General features: G+C 44.1%; 6 protein-coding genes across 8 annotated transcripts; 2 read left to right on the forward strand and 4 right to left on the reverse strand.

Annotated features, from left to right (window-relative positions):
- Window positions 1-310: 310 nt before the first annotated feature.
- anks3 (ankyrin repeat and sterile alpha motif domain containing 3) lies at window positions 311-5,452 on the reverse strand. Of its 2 annotated transcripts, none has more exons than XM_030078633.1 (16): window positions 5,343-5,452; window positions 4,856-5,049; window positions 4,550-4,748; window positions 4,259-4,380; window positions 4,095-4,176; window positions 3,878-3,995; window positions 3,600-3,749; window positions 3,041-3,166; window positions 2,789-2,904; window positions 2,531-2,695; window positions 2,323-2,447; window positions 1,854-1,995; window positions 1,480-1,753; window positions 1,322-1,393; window positions 1,134-1,225; window positions 311-1,024 (listed from the first exon to the last, which is right to left on the reverse strand). In XM_030078633.1, exons 2-15 carry the CDS (start codon window positions 5,020-5,022, stop codon window positions 1,143-1,145), a joined length of 1,941 nt encoding a protein of 646 aa, XP_029934493.1. In that variant the 5' UTR covers window positions 5,023-5,049; window positions 5,343-5,452; the 3' UTR covers window positions 311-1,024; window positions 1,134-1,142. The 2 variants fall into 2 exon arrangements, with proteins under 2 accessions (XP_029934493.1, XP_029934494.1); XM_030078634.1 differs by having other exon boundaries at window positions 4,856-5,064; window positions 5,343-5,383.
- A 712-nt stretch (window positions 5,453-6,164) lies between these two features.
- c19h8orf33 (chromosome 19 C8orf33 homolog) lies at window positions 6,165-8,302 on the reverse strand. The gene is made up of 6 exons (XM_030077118.1): window positions 8,223-8,302; window positions 8,074-8,142; window positions 7,433-7,887; window positions 7,259-7,349; window positions 6,996-7,142; window positions 6,165-6,584 (listed from the first exon to the last, which is right to left on the reverse strand). The coding sequence occupies exons 2-6, from the start codon at window positions 8,084-8,086 to the stop codon at window positions 6,355-6,357; spliced, it is 936 nt and encodes a 311-aa protein (XP_029932978.1). The 5' UTR covers window positions 8,087-8,142; window positions 8,223-8,302; the 3' UTR covers window positions 6,165-6,354.
- A 1,440-nt stretch (window positions 8,303-9,742) lies between these two features.
- On the forward strand, window positions 9,743-12,056 carry h3f3d (H3 histone, family 3D). Its single transcript, XM_030077959.1, has 4 exons — window positions 9,743-9,890; window positions 10,679-10,821; window positions 11,174-11,327; window positions 11,563-12,056. The coding sequence occupies exons 2-4, from the start codon at window positions 10,694-10,696 to the stop codon at window positions 11,689-11,691; spliced, it is 411 nt and encodes a 136-aa protein (XP_029933819.1). The 5' UTR covers window positions 9,743-9,890; window positions 10,679-10,693; the 3' UTR covers window positions 11,692-12,056.
- A 67-nt stretch (window positions 12,057-12,123) lies between these two features.
- uqcc4 (ubiquinol-cytochrome c reductase complex assembly factor 4) lies at window positions 12,124-14,027 on the reverse strand. The gene is made up of 2 exons (XM_030077958.1): window positions 13,858-14,027; window positions 12,124-12,923 (listed from the first exon to the last, which is right to left on the reverse strand). The coding sequence occupies exons 1-2, from the start codon at window positions 13,941-13,943 to the stop codon at window positions 12,593-12,595; spliced, it is 417 nt and encodes a 138-aa protein (XP_029933818.1). The 5' UTR covers window positions 13,944-14,027; the 3' UTR covers window positions 12,124-12,592.
- Window positions 14,028-14,231: 204 nt separating this feature from the next.
- On the forward strand, window positions 14,232-25,886 carry chlsn (cholesin). Of its 2 annotated transcripts, none has more exons than XM_030078081.1 (6): window positions 14,232-14,346; window positions 15,357-15,484; window positions 15,591-15,701; window positions 22,922-23,151; window positions 24,081-24,162; window positions 25,217-25,886. In XM_030078081.1, exons 2-6 carry the CDS (start codon window positions 15,371-15,373, stop codon window positions 25,394-25,396), a joined length of 717 nt encoding a protein of 238 aa, XP_029933941.1. In that variant the 5' UTR covers window positions 14,232-14,346; window positions 15,357-15,370; the 3' UTR covers window positions 25,397-25,886. The 2 variants fall into 2 exon arrangements, with proteins under 2 accessions (XP_029933941.1, XP_029933942.1); XM_030078082.1 differs by lacking the exon at window positions 14,232-14,346 and adding an exon at window positions 14,387-14,557.
- On the reverse strand, window positions 16,271-18,542 carry LOC115377980 (G-protein coupled estrogen receptor 1-like). The gene is made up of 2 exons (XM_030078073.1): window positions 18,414-18,542; window positions 16,271-17,834 (listed from the first exon to the last, which is right to left on the reverse strand). Exon 2 carries the CDS (start codon window positions 17,675-17,677, stop codon window positions 16,478-16,480), a length of 1,200 nt encoding a protein of 399 aa, XP_029933933.1. The 5' UTR covers window positions 17,678-17,834; window positions 18,414-18,542; the 3' UTR covers window positions 16,271-16,477.
- Window positions 25,887-26,191: the final 305 nt, after the last annotated feature.

Consider the following 26,191-nt stretch of genomic DNA (forward strand, 5'->3'; position numbering starts at 1 on the left):
TTCTTTGGACAAGTGTGATGGAAGTCTGTCAACCTCTTGTGCCTTATGAAACATTCATATGTCATGCCCTCATTGGATGAACAGGACAAGAAGAGGCTTAGGATTTCATTCACATCCTGTGCACTTGGGAATGTACAGCATTTGCTCATTGATTCTCCCTGATTACCGCTTCAACTTCTGTTCAGTGAATCTGGGCTACAGACGCCTGCAGCACTGAGTCAAATTAGCAATTATATGTTAAAGTGTTTCTGCACATCAAGCTTGAACAGTAAAATGCTGTTTTGCTCTAAAAATGAAACAATAGTTCAAATTAGTATTCAGTCATTTTATTTTGAAATTCAGTACTCTGCAGTTACAGAATGTCCATAGAAACAGGATGGACAGAAAGGACGGCTTCCTAGTGTATCATTATGTAGTTCTGTAAAATAAAAAACAATGTGTTTTCATAGATATTTCTCCCCTGTATGGGCTTTTCAGCTCTTGAAATTGCATTCAGCAGGACTATATTTCAACACCTAGCAACAGCATAGAAGTGAGAGGATTTCATTCAAAAGCACAGCCCCACAGATGACTTTGAAGTAAATATACTACTGTGTTTTACTATAAATGTACCTCTGAACTTTGATTTAGCGTCAGAAACATAATTTACACCATATTTCATACAAGAAAACTGCACTGACTTCACAGCATGACTGCCTCTCAGCCTCACATAGAGGACTGTGCTAGTCAGTCTATTCTCCCCTTGTCCTCTTGTAGGAATCCAATATACACCAGCACAAGCATTTGAGGGCCACCTGCCCTTCCTGCCTGCTTGTCGATTCCCTGCAGTAGCTGCCATTGGCCCTGGCCTTGTCCACATCTGGCCAGCTCTGGTCCATCAGCCATTTCTAGAAGAGCTGCTGGGCAGCTCCACTCCTCAAGGCTCTCTGGTCTGGCAGGGCTGGCCTCATCTTTGGCCTTCTCCCGTTCAGTTTAGTTTGTTCAGGGTGGTTTGCTCACCCTCCGTCAGCACTGAAAGAAGCCCCTACAAAGACAAAAGCAAAACCCAATTGTTTTTCAAATGTTTTTTTTTTTTGGTAGTACCAGCAGAGTTGTTGCTGTCATATTTGTGTGAGTTTGTTTTAAGGATTTACCCATGAAGGCTAAGGCCGCTCCCAGCTATCTGTGACCTTCTCAGGGACGCTCAGTCGCCTCAGGCTCTGGAGCACCGTCTCCAGGGTCCCCTCTGGCGTGATGAAACAGCCCAGACACCAGCATAAGATAACTCCGCTCACAACACAACACCACTTTGATCACAATTGTGAGTATTACACCATCTTACCCAGTTCTTCTTCAAGGGAATCAAGCTTTTTCAGAAGCTCCACAACACGGCAGGGCTTCAAGCTTTCCCCAGCTGCAAGGACAAATGAAAAATATGCTTTCAGTGATATTCTGGAGACACTGTGATGGCGCTATTAAACACAGCACATTTGAACCCACCTTTAACACCAGTGTCACCTTTCATTTTGTCTTCGCCACCAGGATAAGGGCTGCCATTCCCGTCAATGTTGAGGTAGGACTGCAGTTCTGTGCGGCAGGCCCTGGCCTTCAGCAGCGTGGCGCTCATGTCCTGGGCCAGCCGATGGTTCTCCACCAGCTCCGCATGCACCCTTCTCCATGCCATCTTGTCATCCATCAGACAGCCCTCCATTACTGTGCGCAGCTCCTTCTCCTGAGATACCTGGCCTTGCAGGCTCTCCACCTCCTCACAGCGCTGCATACAGTATGGTCAGTTGATTACCATAAGGAACAGGCACAGCTGAAATCTGAAGTGTCTGTAAGGCGTGTACAATCAGCTTTAGCTTTGCAGTTACCTTGTGCAGCTGAATGGCCATCTCCTGCATCTCAGCCTCCAGCTGGTCGGCATAGGCTTGCTCCAGAGCATCGCTGGGTGGTCGAGCACTGCTGTGCCACCTTGCAATGGCCGAGGTCATCTTACGCTTGGGTCCAAACAACCTGCAGTGGCAGCAACAGAGTCAGAATTTCAAGTCCGTAAGAAAACAGAAATGTGAAGGATCAACACGGCTCTCACACTGTATGCAACAGAGAGTTTATATCGGGAAATATTCCACCTGCAAAAATATCTGTGGCCAACACCAGGGGGCACTGTACAGCACAAATCAAGGCCTCTCAAAGTCCAGGCCAACAGCAAGTCAATCCGTAACCAGCCCGTACCTGTACTGCACTTTTTTTTCTGTCTAATGCAGCGGTCAATGGCTTCTCTCTCGATGGGCTTTAATTTGCACTGTGGTAAATGTGAAAGAAGAATCTAAAATCTCTTACGTGATCCCTATTTCTTTTAGATCATTTTCAGTGAGAGTGAGAAATATCCTCAGGTCAATGTCTTGCTCCTCGAGCAGAGGGAGGTACTTAGAAAAGCCAATCTGCTCCAAGAACTCAGCCAGATCCTGGAGGAACAAAAATATTTTTAAAACCATGCACTAAAGCTCACATAAGTGATAGAATATGAATTTAGCGATCACACACATGCCTTGGGACCAGTGTAGGAGGGAGCAGAGCCAGCAGGCGAGCGCATCCCACAGTTTCCCGTGCCACCAGACTGTGTGGCATCAGTGCCGCTGTGTCGACTCTTGCCTTTTGAGTGATGAGGCTTGTTTACTCGACGAGCGCTGCTCTTTTTGCACTGGTCTGAGTCCTGATGGGCAGAGGTATACTGTCTGTGTTATTGTGATATCCAACAATAGTGTGTCTCTAAATCAGCGGGACTGCTGCGGTCTGATGTGTTCACCTCATTGCTCTCCACTGATCCTTCCCAGTTAAGGCCAACCACGCGAGGCAGACCCTCACTGCTGCTGCTGCTGCTCCTCATGGTCGGCATGTCATTCTCAAAGAACGGACTCTCATCTGCCAAAATATGAAAGACAAGTCCTTAACACTCCCCTAAGGTAACAGTAAGATTACGTTGTGGTGTGTACATCCAAACAAATGCTGCTGTTCCAGAGCTGTCTCACAACACTGAGGTTATTAAGTCGTCTCAGACCTCTGCTGCTGTTGCTCTGGCCGTCCAACTCGTTGATGGGTGAGGTGACGTCGCGGTAGCAGATGCCCTCGCTCTGCTCCCCAAGATCGTGGAACGTCATGTAACCTGGTGGAGCGGCAGGTCGCTCTGTGGGGAGGGAGACTGGTGTGAGCCAAACCACACACACACACTACACCACACACAGCTCAAACCAATCAGTGCCACTCATCCTAGCACTCATTAATGGCAACATGTCCTCACTTACATGCTTCATCCCAAGTAAAAATCTCTATGCTTAATTTGACATGACAGAATCGTCGGGCCAATCAGGGGAAATGAATGCAAACTTGAATGAGGCAAAGTGAAGGCATGAGGAGGAAGGGGGTCTCCTGCCTGACCTACTAAGTTATCAAAGTGCTATTCCCTTTTTCATACACGGGCTATGTTTCATCTAAATCCTCTGCATAGTTTAATTCCTCAACCTGAACCATCCCACTCTGATACTACAAAGTGTCATTATTATGCAAACAGGTGCAAACAGGTTGTCAATTCGGAGACGGGGTAACCTATGTGACACTACCACAGAGTTTGCTGGTGCCTCCTACACGGAACTTGGCGATGGCCTGGGGCCCGTCATGGATGCTGGGCCCTTTATTGCGGCTCCGACTCAGCCTCGGCCTTGGGGGAGCGCTGTCCGAATCCTCAGAGGAGCTCAGGTCCTCGAAGTGTCCTGCACAGCAGAGAAAGCCCAAAGGATATCATTTTGGGTGGGAGACACAGAAAGGGTAAAGACAGCTCAGAAAAAAATAATATTGAATTGTATAACATTAAGATATTTAATATTTCTGAAAGGCGCACCTGGTTTGATCTTTGGAGAACGTGAGTCAATGAGGCTGGCGATCTTGGTGTAGCCGTACATCATAGCCAGGGCACGGGCAGTCTCTCCTTTACAGCTCCTCTCATCTACTCTCACCTTCTGTAAGTGCAGCCATGAATGAACAGCAGCTGTCAGGATCAAATGATGTTATATGGATGAGCGAGTAGAGAGCATGTTAAACAGTGGTAACCTCCTCACATGGTCAAGCAGGTACTGAACGATGATTTCATGTCCGGAAGCAGCCGCCTCCATCAAGGGAGTGAAACCGGACCCTGGCTCCCTGGTGACGAAAAACATCATGAGAAAAGCACAAAGGCTGAACGGAAAACTGCAGCTGTGTTAAGATGGAGGAGGACACTGACTTCACATTGGCATTTGCGTTGTTATCCAGCAGGAACTTGACCATCTGCTGGTGGCCCGTGCTCGTGCAGTGGAGCAGAGCCGTCCAGCCTCGCGAGTCCTTCAGCTCCAGCTCGGCACCTTGCTTTTGGAGTAACACGACAAAGAACAGGTCATATACTGAAAGACTCACAGATGTAAATACAGACGGGTGACAGCCACTCAATACACAGCACCAGTCTGAGGTGAATTGAGTGTGAAACACCGTCAACACACAACCATGAGCTGCTACTGTCTGATGGGGCTGTCTGTACCTGCAGCAGAAAGTATGCAATGCTTTCGTTCCCACAGCTCGCTGCCAGCATCAGCGGGGTGAGGCCTTTGGAAGTGGTGGCATTGACACTGACCCCGGCCTCCAGCAGCAGATTGGCGATGTTGTCATGGCCGATGTAAGCCGCATACATCAGGGGAGTCCAGCCTCCTACGTTCTTGCCATCCAGGTCCACCGTTTTTCTAAAACAAAGAAAGAAAGAAAGAAAGAAAGAAAGAAAGAAAAAACACACAATTATCAACTGCAAAACGTAATGAGCATGTCTGACAAAATGATTCAGGGTGCTCACTTTTTGATGCACTCTGCCACCACGTCGTACTGGCCGATGGAGCAGGCAGTGTGCAGGTCCAGCGGGACGTCCAGCTCCTCGGGCCGCAGCAGGCTCTCCCCCAGCCACAGGGAGAGGCTGGCCCCCAGCTGCTCCGACTCACTGGCCTCGTCACTCAGCTCGGACATCCTCACCTCCGCTGGCTCTGCACACACCTGGGGAGACAGCGGCTGACCCAGATTACAGACTGGGTTTACCGGATGACACGCACCACTGTCTCTATGGTTACCTCCCTCCTGGTTCAGTGCAGCTGAACTCGCTCACAGGCTCGCTGATTTCCTCTGCTAGCTAGCTGGCGACAGAAAAGTTAGCCTGCAACACTTCTCCCACCACCGCGAGCAAATGTACAACCGTTACAATGAACCCAACAAAGTAAGAAAGTAAAAGACGACCTAAACAAACAACATTGTAAGTTAGGGGCTACATAGTTTTAAAAGTTAACACTTACGAGCAACAGGTACAGATTATTTTCCCAGCAGACGAATCGACAAACTTTTTTGTTTTGTGTGTCACGCACAAATGTGCCCGGGCTGTCCTTTTCCTGATGAAGAGCCCTGCGGAACCTTTGACAGTGTGATGTTTCTGCGTTTGGGCCAGGGGTGTGCTCGGTGTAAACACCACAGACGAGCTGTTTATGTTGTTTACGGTTCAATAACTGTGTGTTGCAGAATCGAGGTGAGGTGACAAGACTTAATCATGTTATTTAGTGGCTTGTTTTAGGACGTTTTACAAGTTTGAACAGTCATATAAAGCTACTTTAGATCAATAATCAGCAACAAAAAGTAAAAACAGTACAGGAAACTCACAGCATACACAGACACAATACTGTTCAACTGTTTATTTAACTATTTAACTGTGCAATTATTTATATCTGTAGGACTTTATAACAACAGTGCAAAATCCCTGTGTGTATTGTAGGATTAATGCACATAATGCACGTTTTTTTTTTTTTTTTTACAAGCTTCTAATGCACATTTTTTTTAATATAAATTTCTCTTGGTATTTCTTATAATTTAACTTATGCTTTTATATATTTTCTCTTGAGAATTTTAGCAACTGCAACTTCCCTTGGAGGTCAGTAAAGTATTTCTGATTCTGGGTGCACCACATGCAAATGTAGAAGGACTAATAAATTAAGATGAAACAGGTAATTAGTTTTTTTTAGCCTCTGACATTCTGACATTATTTAAATTTTTTCGAGAGAAAACTAGGTCAAGAACACTGATCATGTGACATCTTGCCATATTAAAAAAAATCACAAACACAAACATGTACAAAATGCTTTATTGAGACATATGGTACAAAGTCAGTCTGGGCTGACGGATCCAACATTTTGATTTGCACTGTGCTTCTTTTATTTGTGCACGGTGCACAATCCTGACCAGGCACGGTGAAGAAGACATGTTTCCCTCAACACGGGGCTGAAAAACTGTCTTTTGGGAACGCTGTCAGGGTATAAATCAGAAAAAATTGAAGTGAAACTCCTCCTTGGATGGAGTGAAGACAAAAGCCGGCGTCTCCTCCTCCTGAGCCGGCGGCCTCTCCTCCGCAGCTCGGGCCTGACTCTGTGACGTCTGCTGGTTGTTGTTTTCCTGCGCGGCTGCTGTTTGGCTGCTGGCTCCGGCTCTGCGGTGGAACACAGACTTCTTTGAGGAGTTTGGCACGGCTTTGACCTGAGCTGCTGCCAGTGCTGGTGGAGGAAACAAAACTATGAGTTAACGTCACTTGAACACACAACGCAGATCAGGGCTGTCACAATACGCTTATCTCCCGATCCGATACCATACTTGGGTGCTGATTTGATATGTATTGTGCAATCTGATGTTTTATAGTTAAAGGAACTGATGGCTATGGTTGCTATAGTAACAGTGGTGTGGTGGCTCTCTGTCAGCTGTTCAGGCTGAGGGCAAGAAGGCAAAAAAGGGCTTTGATAGAAGCAGTTACACATAATTCTCCTGTAAAACTCCTGTCTCCTGGTTTGTGGCTCAAATCAGATGTAAATGTTCCAGAGTCAGCGTGATTTTCTGCATAAAACATCAGATCTAGGCCACTTCTCCCCCATCGCTGTGTCTTTTCAAACAGCTCTGCTCCGTCTCCTCACCGCGCTCGATGAGTCTGAACTGCGTGTCCTTCTCCTCCTGCATCTTCCTCCTGTAGTCTCCCGTCGCGGCTCTCATCACCTGCCTCTTCTTGGCCAGAGGAGCCTTGGAGCTGCGCAGGGTCTTGAGGGCACGGGACGCCTCCTCCTCTGCACACGGAGCAACACAGGAAACAAAACTCAGAGCAAGTCACAACTCTGAACCAGTCATTTTGTCACTCAGGGGTCACAAACAGGGCACAAACAAATACCAAATCTGCACTGACTCTGTTTGGGTGTCCCCTTCTGGGTCCTCATTCCCAACTCCAGTTGCTCGATACACCAGTCCAGCTCTCTCTTCAGCTGCTCCTCTGCCGTCTGACACACAAAATTAAACAGATTTTAAAAAACAATCACTTTATCTCAGAGTTCAAGTTTAAGCAGAGCGGTTTCACACTGACCAGCGCTGTCTCTTCACCGTGACTGCCCTCAGCTGAACTCGGCCCCTCCTGCACCTCGCTGCTGCTGCTCTCCTCTGAGGCTTTCTTCCTGCCGGGTTTCTTCTTCTTCTTCTTGGTTTTAGTCGAGGAGCTCCCCTGCTGCTGTGGGACGCGGGCATCCTCCTCCTCTTGCGCCCTGTTCTTGTGGCTGTCTCCAGCTTCAGGGCTCTCCGTCGTCATGTCTTCAGGTGTGGCGGGGGGGATTTGGAAGTTGAAGGCAAACCCTGCGGCGCCCTGTCCTGTGAAGGCTGCGGCGGCTGCTGGGGGCGTCCCGGCTGAGGACGGTGTGTCCTGCTGCGGGGCGGGACGGCCCTCGGGGAGGAAGTTGAATCTGAAGGAATTATCGCTGCGTGTCCACAGGGGGTTGTGGGCGCCTTCAGCAGCAGTGGACGTGTTGTTTGACTCGGCTTTAATATCTGGAACAGCAACACACACACACACACACACACACACACACACACAATGGCTCATCAGAATGACATTTAACTTAACTGCACTTTATTTATAGAGCACCTTTCATGCCTTTCACCTTTCATTTTAAACTATAACAGTAATTTAGCTGGTAGTTTTATTTTTATTAGCACCAGAGACTCTGCCAGTACCTATAAACAGCATCCCGTTGCCGTGGTGATGACTCACGTGAGGAGCTCGTTCGTTTTATCGCAAATCCTCTGCGGTGTCATAAGAAATATCAGCATGTACAACCAAACCCCCGCAGGCGCTGACATTAAAACATATTTCTCTCTCTTACCGTCTGTAACGTGAAGTGTGTTGTTTGGAAACCTAACCGCGTGTCACAGCAGAAGAATTCCGACGGGGAAATGTGTCCGCAGTTGTAATAGTTCCGCTCGCTGCAGCGAGTGAACAACATTTTAAATTTACACCAGTTAGTTAGAACAGCTTTGAGGCACTTTTTGTTTGTGCCTTTCTTTCCTTTCCATACATTTTGTTATTTGCTGTTCATAGTAAGTTATTGTATTATTTTTACACTGAAGTATATTTACAGCAACTTTTCCAAATGAGAAAAAAATGTATGTAACGTGTGTACTTGATGGACTTGAGTTTAGGATTCATATTCTTTAGTCCAGTAATTTTAGGCCAAAATTGGGGTCAACCTAGGACAAATTGCAAGAGAGGCAAACTCAACTGATTGTGTATCCTCAGTTTGTCCTGAGTGAGGGAAAAAAAGTCCCAAGAAATCCCATTGGTGGAAAGTTTTGAAAATCACCTATTTATGACCACATATTACCAGAAAAACACTGTTTTTAACACACAGGGGAAAGGGGTTCAACATTTTACTTTCAGATATCACTATAAAAATTCACAAGTTGATTACACACACAAAGACAAGAAAAAAAGTCGATTACAAGTTCTTTGAATTATTCTGTTTACACATGCATATCACACATTATCTGATTTGATATGCGCTAATAAGGAATATAAGGAATAAATGCCAGAAGAGACATTTAAACAGTGAATTAAAAGGTTACTATATATATAGTAACCTTGAATTAAAAGGTTACTATATAACAGTGAATTAAAAGGTTACTGTATATATAGTAACCTTTTAATTCACTGTTTAAATATCTGTTCTATTGCCTGTTGTGTATCTGTGCCACACACTGACTGTTCCTGCTTGGTATGGGTCTGTTTTTGTCTGTTTCTCTTTCCTTGTTTTGTATGCATAATCTGGGTACACCGCTGAACCGAATTGCCCCTAGGGGATAAATAAAGTTGTCTGATTCTGATTCTGATTCTGTTCTGGCATTTATTCCCTATATTCCTTATTAGTGCATATCAAATCAGATAATGTATGATATGCATGTGTAAACAGAATAATTCAAAGAACTTGTAATTGACTTTTTTTCTTGTCTTTGTTTGTGTAATCAACTTGTGAATTTTTATAGTGATATCTGAAAATAAAATTTTGAACCCCTTTCCCCTGTGTTTTAAAAACAGTGTTTTTTGGTAATATGTGGTCATAAATAGGTGATTTTCAAAGCTTTCCACCAATGGGATTTCTTGGGACTTTTTTTCCCTCACTCAGGACAAACTGAGGATACAAAATCAGTTGAGTTTGCTTCTCTTGCAATTTGTCCTAGGTTTTTTCATAAAATGACTGGACTACTTGGTGAGGTCACAGATGCAGACATATATGGAGCTGCTTCCTGCTGAGTGCCTTTGACGAGATCAGCGGAGATTTTTTTTTTTTTTTCTGACTTCCTGTCAGCTTCAAATATACAGGAAGTGGTAATGCCTGTTCTCAGCTGGGGCTCCGGAGCGGACCAATCAGAGAGCTCCAGGGGCGGGGCTTGGACGTCCGGTCTCCCAGCTCTATAAATAGCCCGTGCGCCCCCAGTCAACATGAGATCACACGGAGAGCGAGCAGCTGGGTGTAACTGGGACATAAACAAAAACGGTAACAAGAGTGTTGTAACTGTAACTTTGCTTTTAGACATTATTTCGATATTAGTAACGAATAATCACATTAATATAAACCTTACATTGTTTGTCAGCTAGTAAACAACGTCTAAATGCGACTCTTTAAGTTAAAATTGAGCGCGCCATGAGCAGTTGGCTAGCGTTAGCATGTTGGCTAGCAGCCGGTCTATAAAAGCTGTTCATTTATAAAACCAGCGACTAAATGCGTTTTTTCTGCTTCTCCTTTGTATTGTTACATGTTGACTTTCTTAGAGGCGAGTGGTAGTGATTCATGTGAAGTATTTAGTGTAAACAGAGGAGTGTTGTTAGCTATCTGGCGCCATTTTTCACTGTTGAGCTAGCTTTAAATGAGCTAACGTTAGCGCATCAAAAGGAAACGTGTGAGTTCTCCGCCTCGTAATGGTGGTGGGGAACAGGTTAGTTTGTGTGTGTTTGGGACATAGTGAAGTCAGCCGTGTGTGGTCGGGAAGTAAATAGCTCCAACACCGACTACCAGTTGAGAAATATTTAGCTGTGAGGCATGGTGTGTCCACCAAAGCCGTTACACCGTGGCACCAAAGGCATTTCCATAAATAGTAGAGCTAACTTTTCCTTTAATCAGCTTGTGCCTCTGAATTGGAGGTCATCGATTACGCCAGTACAGTTACAGTTTTGTGTATTTGTGTGAAGAGGATGCCGGCTGGTGATATTTGGGACCGGGTGCTGTGTCGGCTGCACAAGACACGCGTCTCCAGATGTTTGATATTTCGTCTTTTTTTCTCCTAGAAATTCAGGTGAACCATGGCACGTACCAAGCAGACCGCTCGTAAATCCACCGGAGGAAAGGCGCCCAGGAAGCAGCTCGCCACCAAGGCTGCCAGGAAAAGTGCGCCCTCTACCGGCGGTGTGAAGAAGCCGCACAGATACAGGTGAGGAGACAGCCACAGGGATGACATGTGTTATAGATATTTGGCATAATTAGGAGGTGTGAAATTTTGTCGGTAGTTGTAATTATACAGTTAACAGACTTGTATATCTACAGATGTATAAGTAACAGGTGCAATAGTAATGCAATAAAAGTATTTGTTGAACTATAGGATACAGTATGTCCTTTATTAGTTTATTATGACTCTCTGGGTTTTTTCAAAAGCTATTTAATTAGCCGGTGTCATCTGAAAGTCATTAGGCTTCTTACACTCTAGTTTGCCATTTGTAAGAAGGTGTTGTGCTTTAGTGGACTGTTACTACTTTTTATTTATCATCAATAATTTCTCCATGAAGGCCTGGCACTGTGGCTCTGCGAGAGATCCGTCGGTACCAGAAGTCCACAGAGCTGCTCATCAGGAAGCTGCCCTTCCAGCGTCTTGTCAGGGAGATTGCCCAGGACTTCAAGACAGATCTCCGCTTTCAGAGTGCAGCGATTGGCGCTCTACAGGTAAGCAGAGCTTGACAGTGTTCTCATCTCTCTGTTTCGTAAACCCGTGTCTATGCGTTGAACTGTATAATTTCAGTATTAAACTTGTTTGCTGTGACAGTCGTGGATAACAAATGCTTCACTGAGCCAATCCCAAAAAAGTCAGTTCACAGATGTCCATTTAAAAAGTGCCTGCTACTGATCTGGTTTAAATGTTACTTTTGTAAGTGAATTTTTTTTGTTTGTTTTTAAATAGGAAGCCAGCGAGGCGTACCTGGTCGGTCTGTTTGAGGACACCAACCTGTGCGCTATCCATGCCAAGAGGGTCACAATCATGCCCAAGGATATTCAGCTGGCCAGGCGAATTAGAGGAGAGCGTGCATAATCTTAAAGTTATCTTCAGCTATCTTTTTAGGGGTTGTGGGTGGGACTGGCTGGGTTTTTTGAATTGTATAAATCTCAACTATTAACAGCATGTGTAAAATCTGGTTTCATTTGTAGGTTCAGGGAGTTTTTTTCCCTTGTCATTTATTTTCTAATTGTTATTTCCCCCTTGATTCTGTGCTTTATTGTCCTGATCACTGTAGGATAGAGCTTGATTTGTACGTAAATGCTAAAATGTATGCAAAATATCCCCCTGCCTTTCTCAGGTTTCGAAAATCTATTTTAGGATCTTTTACCTTTTAACCGTTTGTGCATGTTGTAGGATCTGTCAACATTGTTGTAAATAAACGTTTTCCGCTACCTCAACTCTGACTTTGAAGTTTGTATTAAATTGATAATATATTAATGTATGTCAAGAAGAAAGGACTATGGGCACATTAATAAGTTTTATTAAACCAGCAAATGATTTGGTGATGATCTGGCAAAAGTTATCAGTACAGTTTGTGGCAAATTTGGATTATGCCAGTATGCTCCATTAAGCCGAGTTTCCTATGCAAAACAAGGCAGAATAAATTGTCCTGTTACATGAGTGAATCTAATCAAGGCAGTTCAATCAACATGTCATTTCTGTATTCATAACTGAAATTTTACTAGTATACTCAAGTTGTGCTTGACTCAGCAAATCAAGACAAATGACAGACAAGGTCTGATGGTAAAACAATCATCTCCCCACAGCATAGCAGTGAGGAAAAGTGAGGTACTTCCTGCTCTGTGGACGCAGCACTCCACTGGACGGCATCAACACGGCGCCTCCAGCGAGGTGGTGCCACGCAGCATCATGAAGACACATCGGATAATAAATACAACCTCTAATATGTACATCATATAAAGTCCCAGAGGCGTTAACTCGGTTTATTTGTGGTTTGCTCCGGCTCTTCGTCTGAGAGCAGGCCAGGAAAATTCTCATAGAGGTGTTTCTCCAGCTGAGCGTCAATGTCCGTCTCCCCTCTGAACGCACACCACAGCAGGAAGCCGATGCCCAGCAGGCTGATGGGAAGCACCTTCCGCAGCGGCCGCTGGAACTGGCTCCCCATGGAGCGGTCCACCCTCCAGGACCTGTGGCTGGCCTTGCTGGTGGTGAACTTGATGGGCTCGCTGTTCACCTCCTCGTCCTCCTCTTTGGACCGGGCCCACCTCTGGGAGGCCACGGCGAGGGACCGGGCATGGTTCAGCCTTTTGATAAGGAGAAGAGACATTAAAAGGAGAAGAGACATTAAAATCCAGTACAAGATTAAAATGATATGTCCATCTTTAACAGAAACATTTAACACCATCAGAAACTTACTTATTGCAAGAAAACAACCACCTATTAAATATAAATGACTAGCTCTTGATGCAAGGACACTGTTTACTCCGTTTTACCTAACAAGATCAAACAACTTCTTTAAAAATCACAGACAGCCCCATGCAAATTTATAAACACACTCCTAATAGAGAGCAAATGCACTTCATACAGTTATGATGGACACTGAGCATGATTATACAGGGTATACAGTTGTCATAAACATATTATGGACTGACTGAGTTGGATCCTAAAACATATTTTGGTAGGGAAATGATCACTTCAAGAACATTACTGGCTACCGATGATCCATCTTAACATCTTCATCAATCAGACAATACTCACCATCAGCTATTCTAAACCCTCCAGTAACTCATGATGCACCATTATTTCATATATTTCAGCCAAATAATTCTAATAATAACAATAATATTTTTTTCCCATTGCCATTGCTGCATAAACCAACTCTCTTCCTCTGGCCTGAGGATGACTGCACTTACACATGATCTCTTGGTGGAGGGAGAGATGAGTAGTAAGACAGTAAAAGCAGCAGTTATGATGGTTACAGTCGCTGTGTGGTGTCACATGGACAGAATGAATTGATTTATAAAACTAACTCCTGCACACACACACAATAACAACATGACCATTTTTAAAACATTACAGTCTATTTGAACATCACTGCCACTCCATGCTCATCTAAACCCTGATGTGTTCCCGCAGTGCCGGAGGAGCCACACATCTCTGTCATTGAAGCAGATCCAGCGTGATAACCCCGTGGCGGCTGAGTCTCAGCTCCACGGACACGCTCTGCTTCTCACTTACCTCGGTGTTGTGGTCGCGTGGTGAGCCGATACCCCACGGTTCAAGGAGAACCGTGCCAAACTAACCAAAACACGTCCTCTAGACATTTCTGACGGTGGTCATCTTAGGTAAAGAGCTCGACGCGAGGTCATGTAACACAACGTTGTGCAACGCCGAAATTCTTCCGGGTGTTTTGTTACATTAAATCATGCCCTATTCCGACACCGATTTACTTGTCTTTGGGCTCGTTTAGGTTTTTTTTTTTTTTTTTTTTTTTTTTTTGTAATATATCAGTAAGGTTCCATTGACAATAAACAGTATAAGTAGAAGATAAAAAAAAAAAAGAAGAACGATTTTTTTATAATGTTGAGCAGCGTCCGTTGGCCAATCACAAGGCAGAGTTGGGAATCTGTCCAATCCCTGTTCACCGAGGTACCGTCACTTCCTGGTTGAGCTGCCATGCTTGTTGTGCCCCAGCAGCGTCATGTGTGTGTGTGCCTACTAGCACAGGTAAGTGTATATTTTGATCAAAGTAAAGGTGAAGTGCGGTCGTGTGAATGGATTTAAGACGCTTCGTGGTTTTCGTGCAGGGCTTCGTTTTATTTGCACTTAGTTAGCAGAGTTTCCTCAAGTCGCCGGGCTTTAAAAACAGCTCCGTTCAACGTCTTACTTTTAAATTCAGACTTTTTTGTTAACAGGTTATTGTTTAATTCACATTGAGGTGAATATTTGTGCTCTAGATACACCGACACATGTGGAGATGAAAACAATAAAAAAAAAAAAAAAAAAAAAAAAATCGAAATCTAATACAACAGATAGAGCTCAATACAGACAAGTTACCCACATAAACCACGTGTGCACTGTGTCACCAGTATTTATAGGTTTAAATCAGGCTTGGAAACATCCACATGGAGGGATGAGGTTTTTGATAAGAGGTGCAAATGGTCCTCTTGCTGTGGTCATGTACATGCACTATCCTCCCAGAAAGCAAGCTGACTTCATAACTTACCAGCAAGTGGTTGATTGTCAATTTTCCAGATTCATGTCAGCAAGATTTCTAACTTAAACTAGAGATCTTTATATCGGTGAATCCACAGCGAGTGCAGTGAAGGGATCTGAGCTGTGCTGATGACCATCATGACCATGAAACAGGGTGTCAGTATCAGCTGTTTGTATGATAAATGAGGGAAATTGATTGTCTTCGGTTGTGAGTCTTAGCCTAAGTGGTGACATTAGATTCTGTTGTAGTGGCACATGTCTCAGGATAATTAAAAAAAAAAAAAAAAAGAGGTGATCTGCTCTGTATGCACTTTCCAATGATAGCCGATTGTCAAGAAATATGTCTTCTCCACTTTAGAATTGATTTTCTGCTGATATGAAAGTCGAGGTGGGCTTCTGTTTCTAAGAGAAAGTGTCACTACAAATGAGCTGCCAAACAACACAGACGTCTGATTCTCCAAGGCTGATGATGCTTTGCCTGTACCCGCCTGCCAGGAGCTCACATCTGGCTTTGTTTGTAGGTGGAGGCTATCTGATGGCGAAGAGCAAACCTTTGGTATCAGAACCAAAAGGCAGTGGCCCCAAACGGAAAAAGCTGAATTCAAATGAGGAGGAAGTGAAAAAGAAAAGGAAAAAGTCTCAAGTAGAGGTGAGCGGCACAATAATGTTTTCATTTGCCCTCTGTACATCTATGTGGTAAGGCTATTATTTACTTAATCTATCTTTTTTTTTTTTTTTTTTTTTTGGTAATCCAGGAGGCCCCATTACAGATTCCAGACATATCAATAAAAAAACAAAAAAAACATATCAATGATAAGGAAATGGACGATAAACACAAAAAGAAGAAGAAGAAAAAGCAAATAGAGGTAAGAGAGCGGACTGATTTTCTTTTTAAATGGGAACAAATGTTTTTATGATGCTGGAACCTGTGAGCAACAGAGATGAGCGCTGAATATTCACATATACACTCCTGATCAAAATCTTAAGACCAGTTGAGAAATTGCAAGAATTTACATTTTGCACTTTTGGATCTTAAGAAGGTTCTAAGTAGAGCTTCAAAATGCAAAAAGAAGAAATGGGAGTGAGACACAAAAAAAAAAAAAATTGAGTAAGCAATTTATCAAGCATCAAGCATGCCGAAACAAATTTTTGAGGTGATTACCAAGAAAGCTTTTTTGTCTTTGCCATCAGGAGGTCATGACAGTGTGGATACCTGACAGAAAATGACACTGAATCCACATTTTTGCCAAGATTTGGGCTTTTAAAGGCAGTGGTCTTAAACTTTTGATCAGCTGATGAACAGCCTATTTCAGTTTAATGGTTGTTTGCAATAAATTGCTTACTCAATTTTTTTTTGTCTCACTCCCATTTCTTCTTTTTGCATTTTGAAGCTCTACTTAGAACCTTCTTAAGATCCAACAGTGCAAAATGTAAATTCTTGCAATTTCTCAATTGGTCTGAAGATTTTGATCAGGAGTGTACTGTTAAATACTGCAGGAAAATACCTATATAAACAATGAGATGGCAGGCATGAAGCATACATTAATGTGTCAACATTAGATTTCACCCAGCAGCCGAGGCTCTTTCCTTGTTTCATCCAGCTGTCACACTGTCTTTTGGTGTTTGGCACAAGCTCTTATTTTTAGGCAGTGTGTGAATGCTGTCTCTCAAGTTTGTGCCACACATCTTGGCTCTCTAGTTTCTGTGTGATGTCATATTCTTTAGATAGGTTTTTATTTGTGGGTGTTATCGTCTGTGGGAGGATGTGAAAGCTTTGAGGGAAATGTGTGGACCTGCAGCTCCCCTTGCATATCAAGTGGCTGCACGTCCCTGCAGCAGGCGGAGGAGTCGACTTCCTGGACTTGTGCAGCTTGGTGCCGCTGGCCCTCTGCCGGAGAAAAAGTCTAAATTTGTCCCGGAAGGTCTCCCCGAGGAAGCTGTAGATGAGCGGGTTCAGGCAGCTGTTGGAGAAGGCCGCCAGGCTGACGGCGTGACCCGTCAGAGGGTAGTCGTGCCACAGTGTGCTGCCGTCTTCCTCGCCCCGCAGGAGGTGGACACTAACAAAGACGTTCTCCGGCAGCCAGCAGACGAAGAAGACCAAGACGGCGGCTGAGATCATCCGCAGGGCCTTCTGCCTGCGAGGCCGCCGATCAAGTCCGCCGTGCTCTCTGTGGCTGCGCAGCAACACCTGGCCTATTCTCCAGTAGCACAGGCCCAGGATGCAGAAAGGCACCAAGAAACCCAGTGTCACCTCCAGCCACTGGACATGGGACACGTTGACGAAGCAGAAGTGCTGCTCTCCGGCGTGCCGCGCCTGCGCCACCGCAAAGGGCAGCACGGTGAGCAAGGAGGAGGACACCCAGATGAGGCAGCAGCTGAGGCGGGCGTGGGACATGCTGCGACCCATGGAGCCGGTCAGCACAAGGAAGCGATCAAAGCTCATCCAAGTGAGAAAAAACACACTGCTGTACATGTTGACCTGCTGGAAAAGGGCCATGAATGTGCACAGGACGGCCTTCTTATAGTAACCTCGCTTCAGGTTGAACACCTCAATGAGGGAGTCGGCCACAAGCACCAAGTCGGCCACTGCCAGGTTCACAAAGTACAGGTCGGGGGCTGTGAGGCGGCCCCCGTGGCCCAGGTTGACCACTAAGATGAGAATGTTCCCGATGAAGCCCACGGGGAACATGAATATGGTGTAGAGGCATGAGAGGAAGAGGCTGAGGGCGAAATGCTGCTGGCGCTCTGACGGTCCCCGCAGCGGACTGGAGACGACTGCCAAGGAGCCGTTCATGTTATCATCAGTCACGTCCACATAGTCCACATCCATTGTGTCCTCCATGCTACTCTGTAGTGTTAACCCTGTGTTAGTGCTTCCATGGTTGTGGTTTTGTCAGGGGCTTCCAGCTGCTGTGGAGTCTGTGGTGCCATCTGCCTTCCTTCCTCTTGAAGCTTGAAATGCTTCTCTGGTTGGAAAAAGTTGAAGCCTTCTGGGTGTTCTGCACAGAGAGGAGAGCAGTCAGTGGCTTTCACCATCTCACTTTTAGACTCCGTATTAAATAGACATGCAGGAGGAATAAGCTCTATGGACGTTCTCAGTAAATAGCAGATAATTTGGCAGCACTGAATAGAATTAATGCTCTGTTGTTACATGACGATACTATTGGGCAACTTGGGTTTGTTCAGTTTAGCCTTTTTACCGACCTATCAAACGATATATCAGTCAGCTGTGATATCGAGCTATCTAGCTATTTGTGTTAAATAATTTGCTGCATTTTCACGTTTGCAGAACATTTGATTCTGGTTTCAGAGAAAGGATCACAAAAAAGTTGAAGATGCTGCATGCTGTAGTTTCATGCCACAACCTCGTTCAGACGAGTATTAAAGGAATAAAAATGAAAACTATTTTGCAGTAGCTACTGTAAAAATAATAATAATAATAAAATTCTACCACAGAGAAAATGCAGCCATTGCTGAAGCTGACAGATACACTGGCTTTCATTTACCAAGCAATCACGGCAAACTGTCAAACTCAAATGAGTAATTTGAATTTATAAGTAGAATCAGCCTGAACTTACATGAGGCTCCTTGCTTGGTGGCTGGTGTGGTGCTTATGGAAGTAGCTGTCATCATAAATCCAGACAAGATACTGAGGTCGGACTCCTGTCCCTCATCTTTTCTCGCAGGAAGTGTAGTGCCACCCACCCCTTAAATACACACGCACACACACACGCGCACACACGCACACACACACACTTTTTCCACCTTGACTGCATTAGATATATATCTCCCTGTGTTGTCGTTGAACATCAAAGCACTGATTTTTTTTTTTTTTTTTTTTAAACACAGTGATCCGTGCCTCGCTGGAGGCAGCTCAACTGAACACCACATGTGTATTTCTGAACGTACATATTTCTCTTTTACTTGTCCCTCTTTGCATAATCAATTTACCATAGACACAACAGGGTGAAATGGGGCCAACTTCTCAACACTTTCCCACTGATGTGTGAACTGTGACTGTTATTGTCGAATGTTCAAATACATAAATATGGGAGTCAGGCGCATTTGGCAACGATGGAGCGTCAGCGTGTTTACATAAAACAGGATGAAGGACAAAAAAGACTGTGGCGTCTCACTAACTTCTGTAGCCTCAGAGGGATGGAAACCCAAATGAGTAAGAGCACTACCTTCCCTAGTGGCATCTTTTGTTTTTGTTTCATTGTTTCACACCCGATGGACAGAGTCAGTCCTCAATCTGAGACCAGAGATGACTTTTTATTCAAAATGCTGTTGCTGCCCTATGTTGTATAATCAGTATCATCGATTTAAAGATGTTGCTGTTTGCTGTTTGCTTCATGGATTAGAGCAGAAATGAGATGATTGATCCCTGAAGCGGTGTGAATCAGATGTGACGCTCTAATGGAGCCACTGTCTCCTGCAGCCCGGCTCCTGTCTTGTTTTACTGTTGGTGCCTTGACTTGTGCAGCTCTAGATGTGCTGGTATAGACGTGATATGTGATCCATGAGGGTAACTCCCAGAACAGGCGCCAATTAATTTCCTGAAAAAGAAGTTAGTGTCCCTCCACTGGGCACTTAATCTAAATTCTTTTTTTCTGTCCTCCTAAAAATGCTTCAAATTCATTACGCTAAAAATATTGATGCTTCATGCATCTGGATTAAGCACAGAGACTGACGCTTTTTTTCCTCCGCTAAATGTGGCGTCCTGGGTATTGCACACATTTTTCCTGGCATTATGTTCAATGGGCTTTGTGCAAATCATGTTACTGCAAACGCTTTTCCTGTTTCCAGGAAAAGAGATATGTGTAAGAGCCATTTGGTTGAATTTCCTACCTACTCCCTAAAGCAGTTTTTCTTTTCATCATTGTTTGATATTGATATATATAACTGTTGATGTATGATGCATGTTTATGCCAAAGCATCACAGCCAAAGCCTTGATTTCTTCTCAATATTTTATTCTATAAACGGATAAGTTCAAGTCCAAATTTACAATCAGTGTACAAAAAAGGTTAAACAGCAACAAGCACTTTTGAAGTTGGGTTTTAAAAGTCAGTCCACAAAATTGTTTATCTTGATACATAAAAAAGTCTAATAAGTTTTCCCTGATGGATGAATTTACATTGGGACAAGATGTGTTGGGATTTTCCATCATGTCTGTGGTTGTTGTTGGCCACTATGGCTCGTAGTCCTGCAGGGTATCAAGGATCTCAATTTGGGGGGCTATGATGTGCCTGTTGGTCTGTGCACGGCCGGGGTTTCGGCACCAGTCCCTCAGCCGACTGAACAGCTCCCGGAGATTCTCTCGATGCGGCCGGTGCATCAGCAGCATGAGCAGCAGGCTCGCGCAGCTCGCAGAGAACAGAACAAATTCGGCCACACACAGGAACGCTCGCTCGTGATGACTCATCGCCCCCCTCTCCTCCAGCCGCACTCCTCTCAGCAGCACCACACCGTAGAAGAGCTGGCAGAAAAACACGATCACGGTGACAGTGGAGAACATGGAACCCTCCTCGGAGCCGGAGAGGAATCGACCCGTGGACCTCCACTTGCGGACACAGCCGCCTATCACAAGTCCCAGCTGGAGAACGTAGGGAGTCAGAAAAGCCAAGAAGAACTTTGTTGCCGCATATGAAATCCCGGCTTGAACTCGGTCCATAAAACAGTTTTCCTTGACTCCCAGATGGTCGCTGGGTCCACGAAGGCCGGCCAACAGCAGAGATATCGAAACAGAAGCCGATACCACTAAAGCCACACATACCCAGAGCCTCCTCGGCAGAGTGTGGGACGCGGGGTTAAAGGTCAGCACGTAAGCCATGAGCGCCAGCAGCAACAGGCTGCAGGTCGAGGCGGTGTTGATGGTGAAGGAGAGAGCGGCACAGCCCACCCGTGTGGTGACCAGGTCGTTGGGTCTGTGGGCCACCGCGTAGAGGGAGAGGAGCAGGAGCAGCAGCTGGAGGCCACAAAAGAGCCAGAGCAGGCAGTCGAGCCAGACCAGCCGTCTCTGAGCTCGGTAGGTCAGGACGAAGCTGTAGAGCAGGAAGCAGGCCGACAGAAAGCCCAGCGCGGCAAAGAAACTGTAGGCATAGTTGGCTCTGGAGATGAAGTCGTTGGCTGCGATGATGACTGCAATCAAGGTAGGGGAGGCTGCTGTCGTGGTGTTGTCCAGCGGCTGGTAGGTGGGGCTGGTGGGAAACACGGGCGTGCTGTTCATCGTAGACGAGAACGGATCCTCACTTTGATTTGACTGGAAGCGAAAAGAGGAAACACCCTTAGAGCTACAGATTTAATCACTTCTTCCACAGTGTCGCAGCACGCATTTAGTTTTTCCCATCAAGGGATCAAGCGTCTGTATGAATGCCTTTCAAGTTGTTAGTCAAAGACCTTTTTTATGTTTCTATGAGCCCGGCCCTCCGAGTGACACGGTGAAATGCATTGTTTATAGCAGCCATGCGTGACTAGTGAAACTCACTCGTCAGCTTTCTTTTATCATGCATCAGAAACAGTCATACACAATGTTTATTTTTGACCTCCTATCAAGACTTATGTTTACATTTTGCAAACGCTTGCTGTAATTGCAGTGCTGTAATTGCAAGTTACAAATCCTCTTTGAATCAAAGTGATGGAAAGTTTGGTTTATAAGATCTTAGTATTTGCTATGCCCACATCTTCTTGTTGTCTTCACCCGCTCTCATTAGAGGAACTGCCCGCTCAGACAAATCTGTTTCCACTTACCATTCTTGCTTTCGTCACCCGTCTCCTGTTTGTTTTTATGAACCTTGACTTCGTCTCAAAGCTGCACACTCTGAAAACGATGCTTGCTTCACGCACTCGACCGCTCAGCGTGAATAGCTTTTTTTTAATTTCAACCCAGCCAGCATACTTGCAGAATGACTTCGTGGCCACGTGACCAAAATCTTTTCCTGCCCCTTTTTCCTGGGGCAGGAAAGGAGGGCCGTTAGACATCAGAGAACATATGGCCCTTGTTTTACTCTCTGAGAGGCAAGTGCGGTTTTCAAGTTGTTTACTGACTTTTAATTTGTTCAGTGTTCACCTTTAGGATGAATTTTAGTAAACCCTTTGCCATGCATCTGTGCTTCTGCAGGCAAAAGGAGAAATTTACCAACTAACCCTGTTAAAAGTTAATTTATTATCTTGTCTCTATTTGGTAGTTTTGCTTTCATAATTCATAAGTTGTGGGGGAAAAATCTCCATTTGATTTGTTTCATATTATGCACATTAGTTGTACCTTTGCAAACATACAGAAATGTCAGCTGCTATAAAGGGAGTCTCTGTGGTCTCACTGTGAGCGTAAACCACCACCGCCCAAGTCCTACTGCTCTCTTACCTTCACTCCAAACAGCCCTCACTTTTCACTGTTTTTTTTTTTCCACTCTTTTTCTTTAGCATTAAGTTGAAATTTAATTTCAAAAACCACACAAGAGAATCTGATAATCTGTTCAAAATGACTCTCCTGCATCCTTTTGCAAAAATGCATTGGTGAGAGACAATTCTGACTTATCAGTTTTGGGGGGGGATTTGAAACACGCATGAGGGCCGGTGCACAATACGTAGGAGGGCTTTACATTCTGAGCTTAAGCGATGTTAACCACACTGAGCCTTAATATACATAGAAAGTGCGTGTGATGCTGACCTCATACGGTTGCAGACACAAGAAACATTGAGCAACAGGAAGTGATCCGAAACTAGAGCGTATGTCTGGCAACATCCTTTCTCTACACCGTATCAAAAAAAAAAAAAAAAAAAAAGAAAAACTTTTCACGCAAGTAGTGCTGTCAGTGGATATCAAAGCTGGTGCATCTAACATTAATAGGAAAACTTGCTGTGCATTAAGAAAGCAGTGGAACACTGATATTGATGTATGAAATAGGATTTGGGTGGTAACGTACACAAATAATCATTAGTGCATCTCACTGAGGTAAACAATCAGAGTTAGTCCTGTGCAGGATACTTGATACTGGTTTTCCATAAACACTCAGAATGATAAAGGTCTACAGAGGAAGGTCTGGCAGTGTTGATAGTGTGCGTTTGTTTACTTCTGTTTGACAGATTATAGAGCCAACTGCTGACCTCGCCTTGACACATGAGCAGCAGGAGGAAGAGGAGGAGGAGGGCGAGGAGGACCTGAGCCCAGAGGAGCAGCGGGCCCTGGAAAGAAAGATGAAGAAGATCCTGAAAAAGGAAGAAAAGAAGAGAGTTAAAGCCGAGGGGAAAAGCTCAGAGACATCAGAAGAGTCCAAGCCTACTGCACCTCAGCAGGCCTTAGATTATTTGTCTTGGTAAGAGCAAATTTTACTCATCACAGACCAGCAGCCAGATTTTCAAAATATATAATCTGGATCAGTAGGATCTGGATGATCAAATCTCATTCTTTCTTTCATAGAACCAACATAATCTCACCGATTTTAACTCAGGTTTTCAAAACATTGTTAGACCAGATAATGCTAATCCCTGGATTGGGACTTCCAATTCCCTTATATGGTAATCTGTGAGACAATTAACAGCTAATTTGGGAATGACAGATAATTCATTAACAAACTGCCTTTCAAGAGAGAAGTTACCTTTATTCTCCATCCGCAAAGCAATGTGCAGTTAATATTTGGACACAAAAACAACGTGTGTTTCTTTTTTAATACCAAACCATTTTTGATGATCGTGAGGAACAGAGGTTCTCCAGAACATTTCTCATTGCCCCTTCAGCTGCTCCATCAGGTGGCAGCACTGAGGAGAAGCCCACTCTTGATCATTACAGAGAGGAACCCTATGAAGCATAATGCTCTATTATCCTGATTTTTGGTTAATGTACCCACATTTTTACCTTGGGCTCTGAAAAATCCCAAAACAGCATTTAATCCTGATTAAAGGTTGGATTGGATTATAAAATCCAGGTCCAAATCTTCAGGATCAGAAACTTTTTAATCTGTTTTGAAATACCTAGTTTGCAGATTTAATCCAATCAGATCACTTTCATCATGGTGGCCTCCTGCCTTGTCATCACTTCTCACATGTCCATCAGTCCAGGATCTATTCACATGTACGTTTCAGGCTCTTGGTTAATACCAGTACAGAGCCAAGGCATCAAGGCATCATGGTCTGGATCCAGACGCCAACATGGCCCAGTCCAAGAGGCAGCCATGTTTATGCACTCTGTCCTCTCTCTCTCTCTCTCTCTCTCTCTCTCTCTCTCTCTCTCTCTTTGTCTTTGTAGCTGGGCTGAAAAACGCAAGGAGTGGAAGTTCCAGAAGACCAGGCAGACATGGCTGCTGCAGCACATGTTTGACTCTGACAAGGTAAAATTGACACAGATGCTCATTAGAAATACAAGCTCACTTCAGTGTCATGCAAAGAACGGGGGGTTTTCCTCAGCTGAGGCTCTGGGTGTGGTTGACCTCTCAGCCACGGGAAGACAGACTTCCTGTCTGATTGGTTTATCTGCTGTACTTGTACCCACTTCCTTACCTTCACAAATTAGTCTGACACCTTTCAAACATGAAAAATAGTGTGAAATGTCAGGTGTTGTGAATGTAGCATGGCTGAACTGCTACCGCCAGGTCTGCAGAGAGAGGAAATGCTCAGGCCCCTGCAGTATTCCCAGATATTTCCCCCTCTTAGGTACAATCTTGCTACTAATAATCTTTATGAATTACACTGGGAAAATTCTGAGTGAGATGCTCCCTGCTGAGCCCTGATGTGTTTGATTATGTCTCCTTGAAACAGATACAAGTCAACAGTGATGCCTTCTATACAAACTTTTGACAAAAAAAAAAAAAAAAAAACACTGTGCGTTTTTTGTTTTTGATAAATGAATAGAAAAATTTTCTTTTTTTGTACATCAGTTTTAGAAAAATAATTAATACACTGTAGTTAGCATAACTTCTATGCATTCTCAACCAGCAACATTCTATCACCATTTTATTGATAAGGTTTATTGTGGAAATTGTTCAAGAATTCCACAATTATTTTTTTTAAAAATATTTTATTATTATTTTTTTGAAGTAAATGTAGTGATCTCCCCTGGCAGGAGATGACATTGAAAGATAAATTCTCTTGAGTAATGATACTAATAAAGAATTGTAATTATATAGAGTATTCATGCAGAATGTTACTAAGTGCTTTGCAAAACAGATACAAATACAACACAAGGTAATAATTATCTTCCTTCTGGGTTATCAGCTTTATTGTCTTTTTATATGTTTTATTCAGTGCAATGAGAAATGAACTTGGCTTCCTCTGTATTTTGGAGGGCTTATGCTTGTTTTTGGGGTTTTTTGTTTTTGTTTTTTTTCTAGTGAATAGATGCAGTCATATAATCCGGATGCATTTGTACTGCCCTTGTTTCCTCAGATTCCCGATGAGAACTTCTCCGTGCTTCTCCAGTACCTGGAGGGGCTTCGCGGAGGGGCCCGGGACACCACAGTGCAGAAAGCCACAGCCCTGGTCAAGGAGCTGGAGCAAGAGCCCGGAGACAGAACCAGCCAGCAGAGGGCGCAAAGAGCCCGAGAAGTCATCCAGCTGCTCACCTGACCCTCCACCATCCAGGAAGCAGACAACTATACCAGAAAAGGACTCTGCACCCTCTGTGTCATTTTTAGCATCAGACTATAAATCCCATGTTGTTTTGCATGCATGGGTCCAATGTGGAATTTTTTTTTTTTTTTTTTTTTTTGATATTGCCTGAAAATTCCTTTGTGCATTTTCCACAGCTGAATTTATTTAAATCAGTTTGTGCTGTGTTTTTTCCTTCCACGTCACATTGCTCAGACGTGCATTGTTGCTGGATATTGACCAATCTGTACAGAATTCAAAGCTCAATGCAAACATAACTACTTTTACATGCAGTTGAACAATGTGCATCTAGATGGACGCTAACATGATAAAATGAGTCACTGTGACATTTAGTCAATTTATTGTTATTGTTTTAAATGGCATATGTCCTGAGTAGTATTGTGCATCTGTAACAGTACTGTAAACATGCATTTGTCCAAACTCCATAAACCTGTAAGTTACCATTCTATAAGATTCTGTTTTTTTATAGTGCAGAAAGACAGAACAAGATTAGCTTTAATGAATTGTTCTTTTGGTCAGCGATGGGAGCTTGTGTCGATGGGTCTTTCTTCAAATTGCTTCCAACTAATTTAACTTGATCACTTATTTCCTGTTTGACTCAAAATATAAAATATTCCAAAAACAAGATCCAGTTTTGCCAGAATGGAGAGACAAGACAGAGCTGACAAAAAGATCTGGTGTCCATTGCTGAAGATGAAACATGGAGATCAGAGCTCACTCGGGAGTGTTTGTAGTTGTTTTTACAGTCAGGAA

Source organism: Myripristis murdjan, chromosome 19 (assembly GCF_902150065.1).
Source record: "Myripristis murdjan chromosome 19, fMyrMur1.1, whole genome shotgun sequence".
Classification (NCBI taxonomy): Eukaryota; Metazoa; Chordata; class Actinopteri; order Holocentriformes; family Holocentridae; genus Myripristis; species Myripristis murdjan.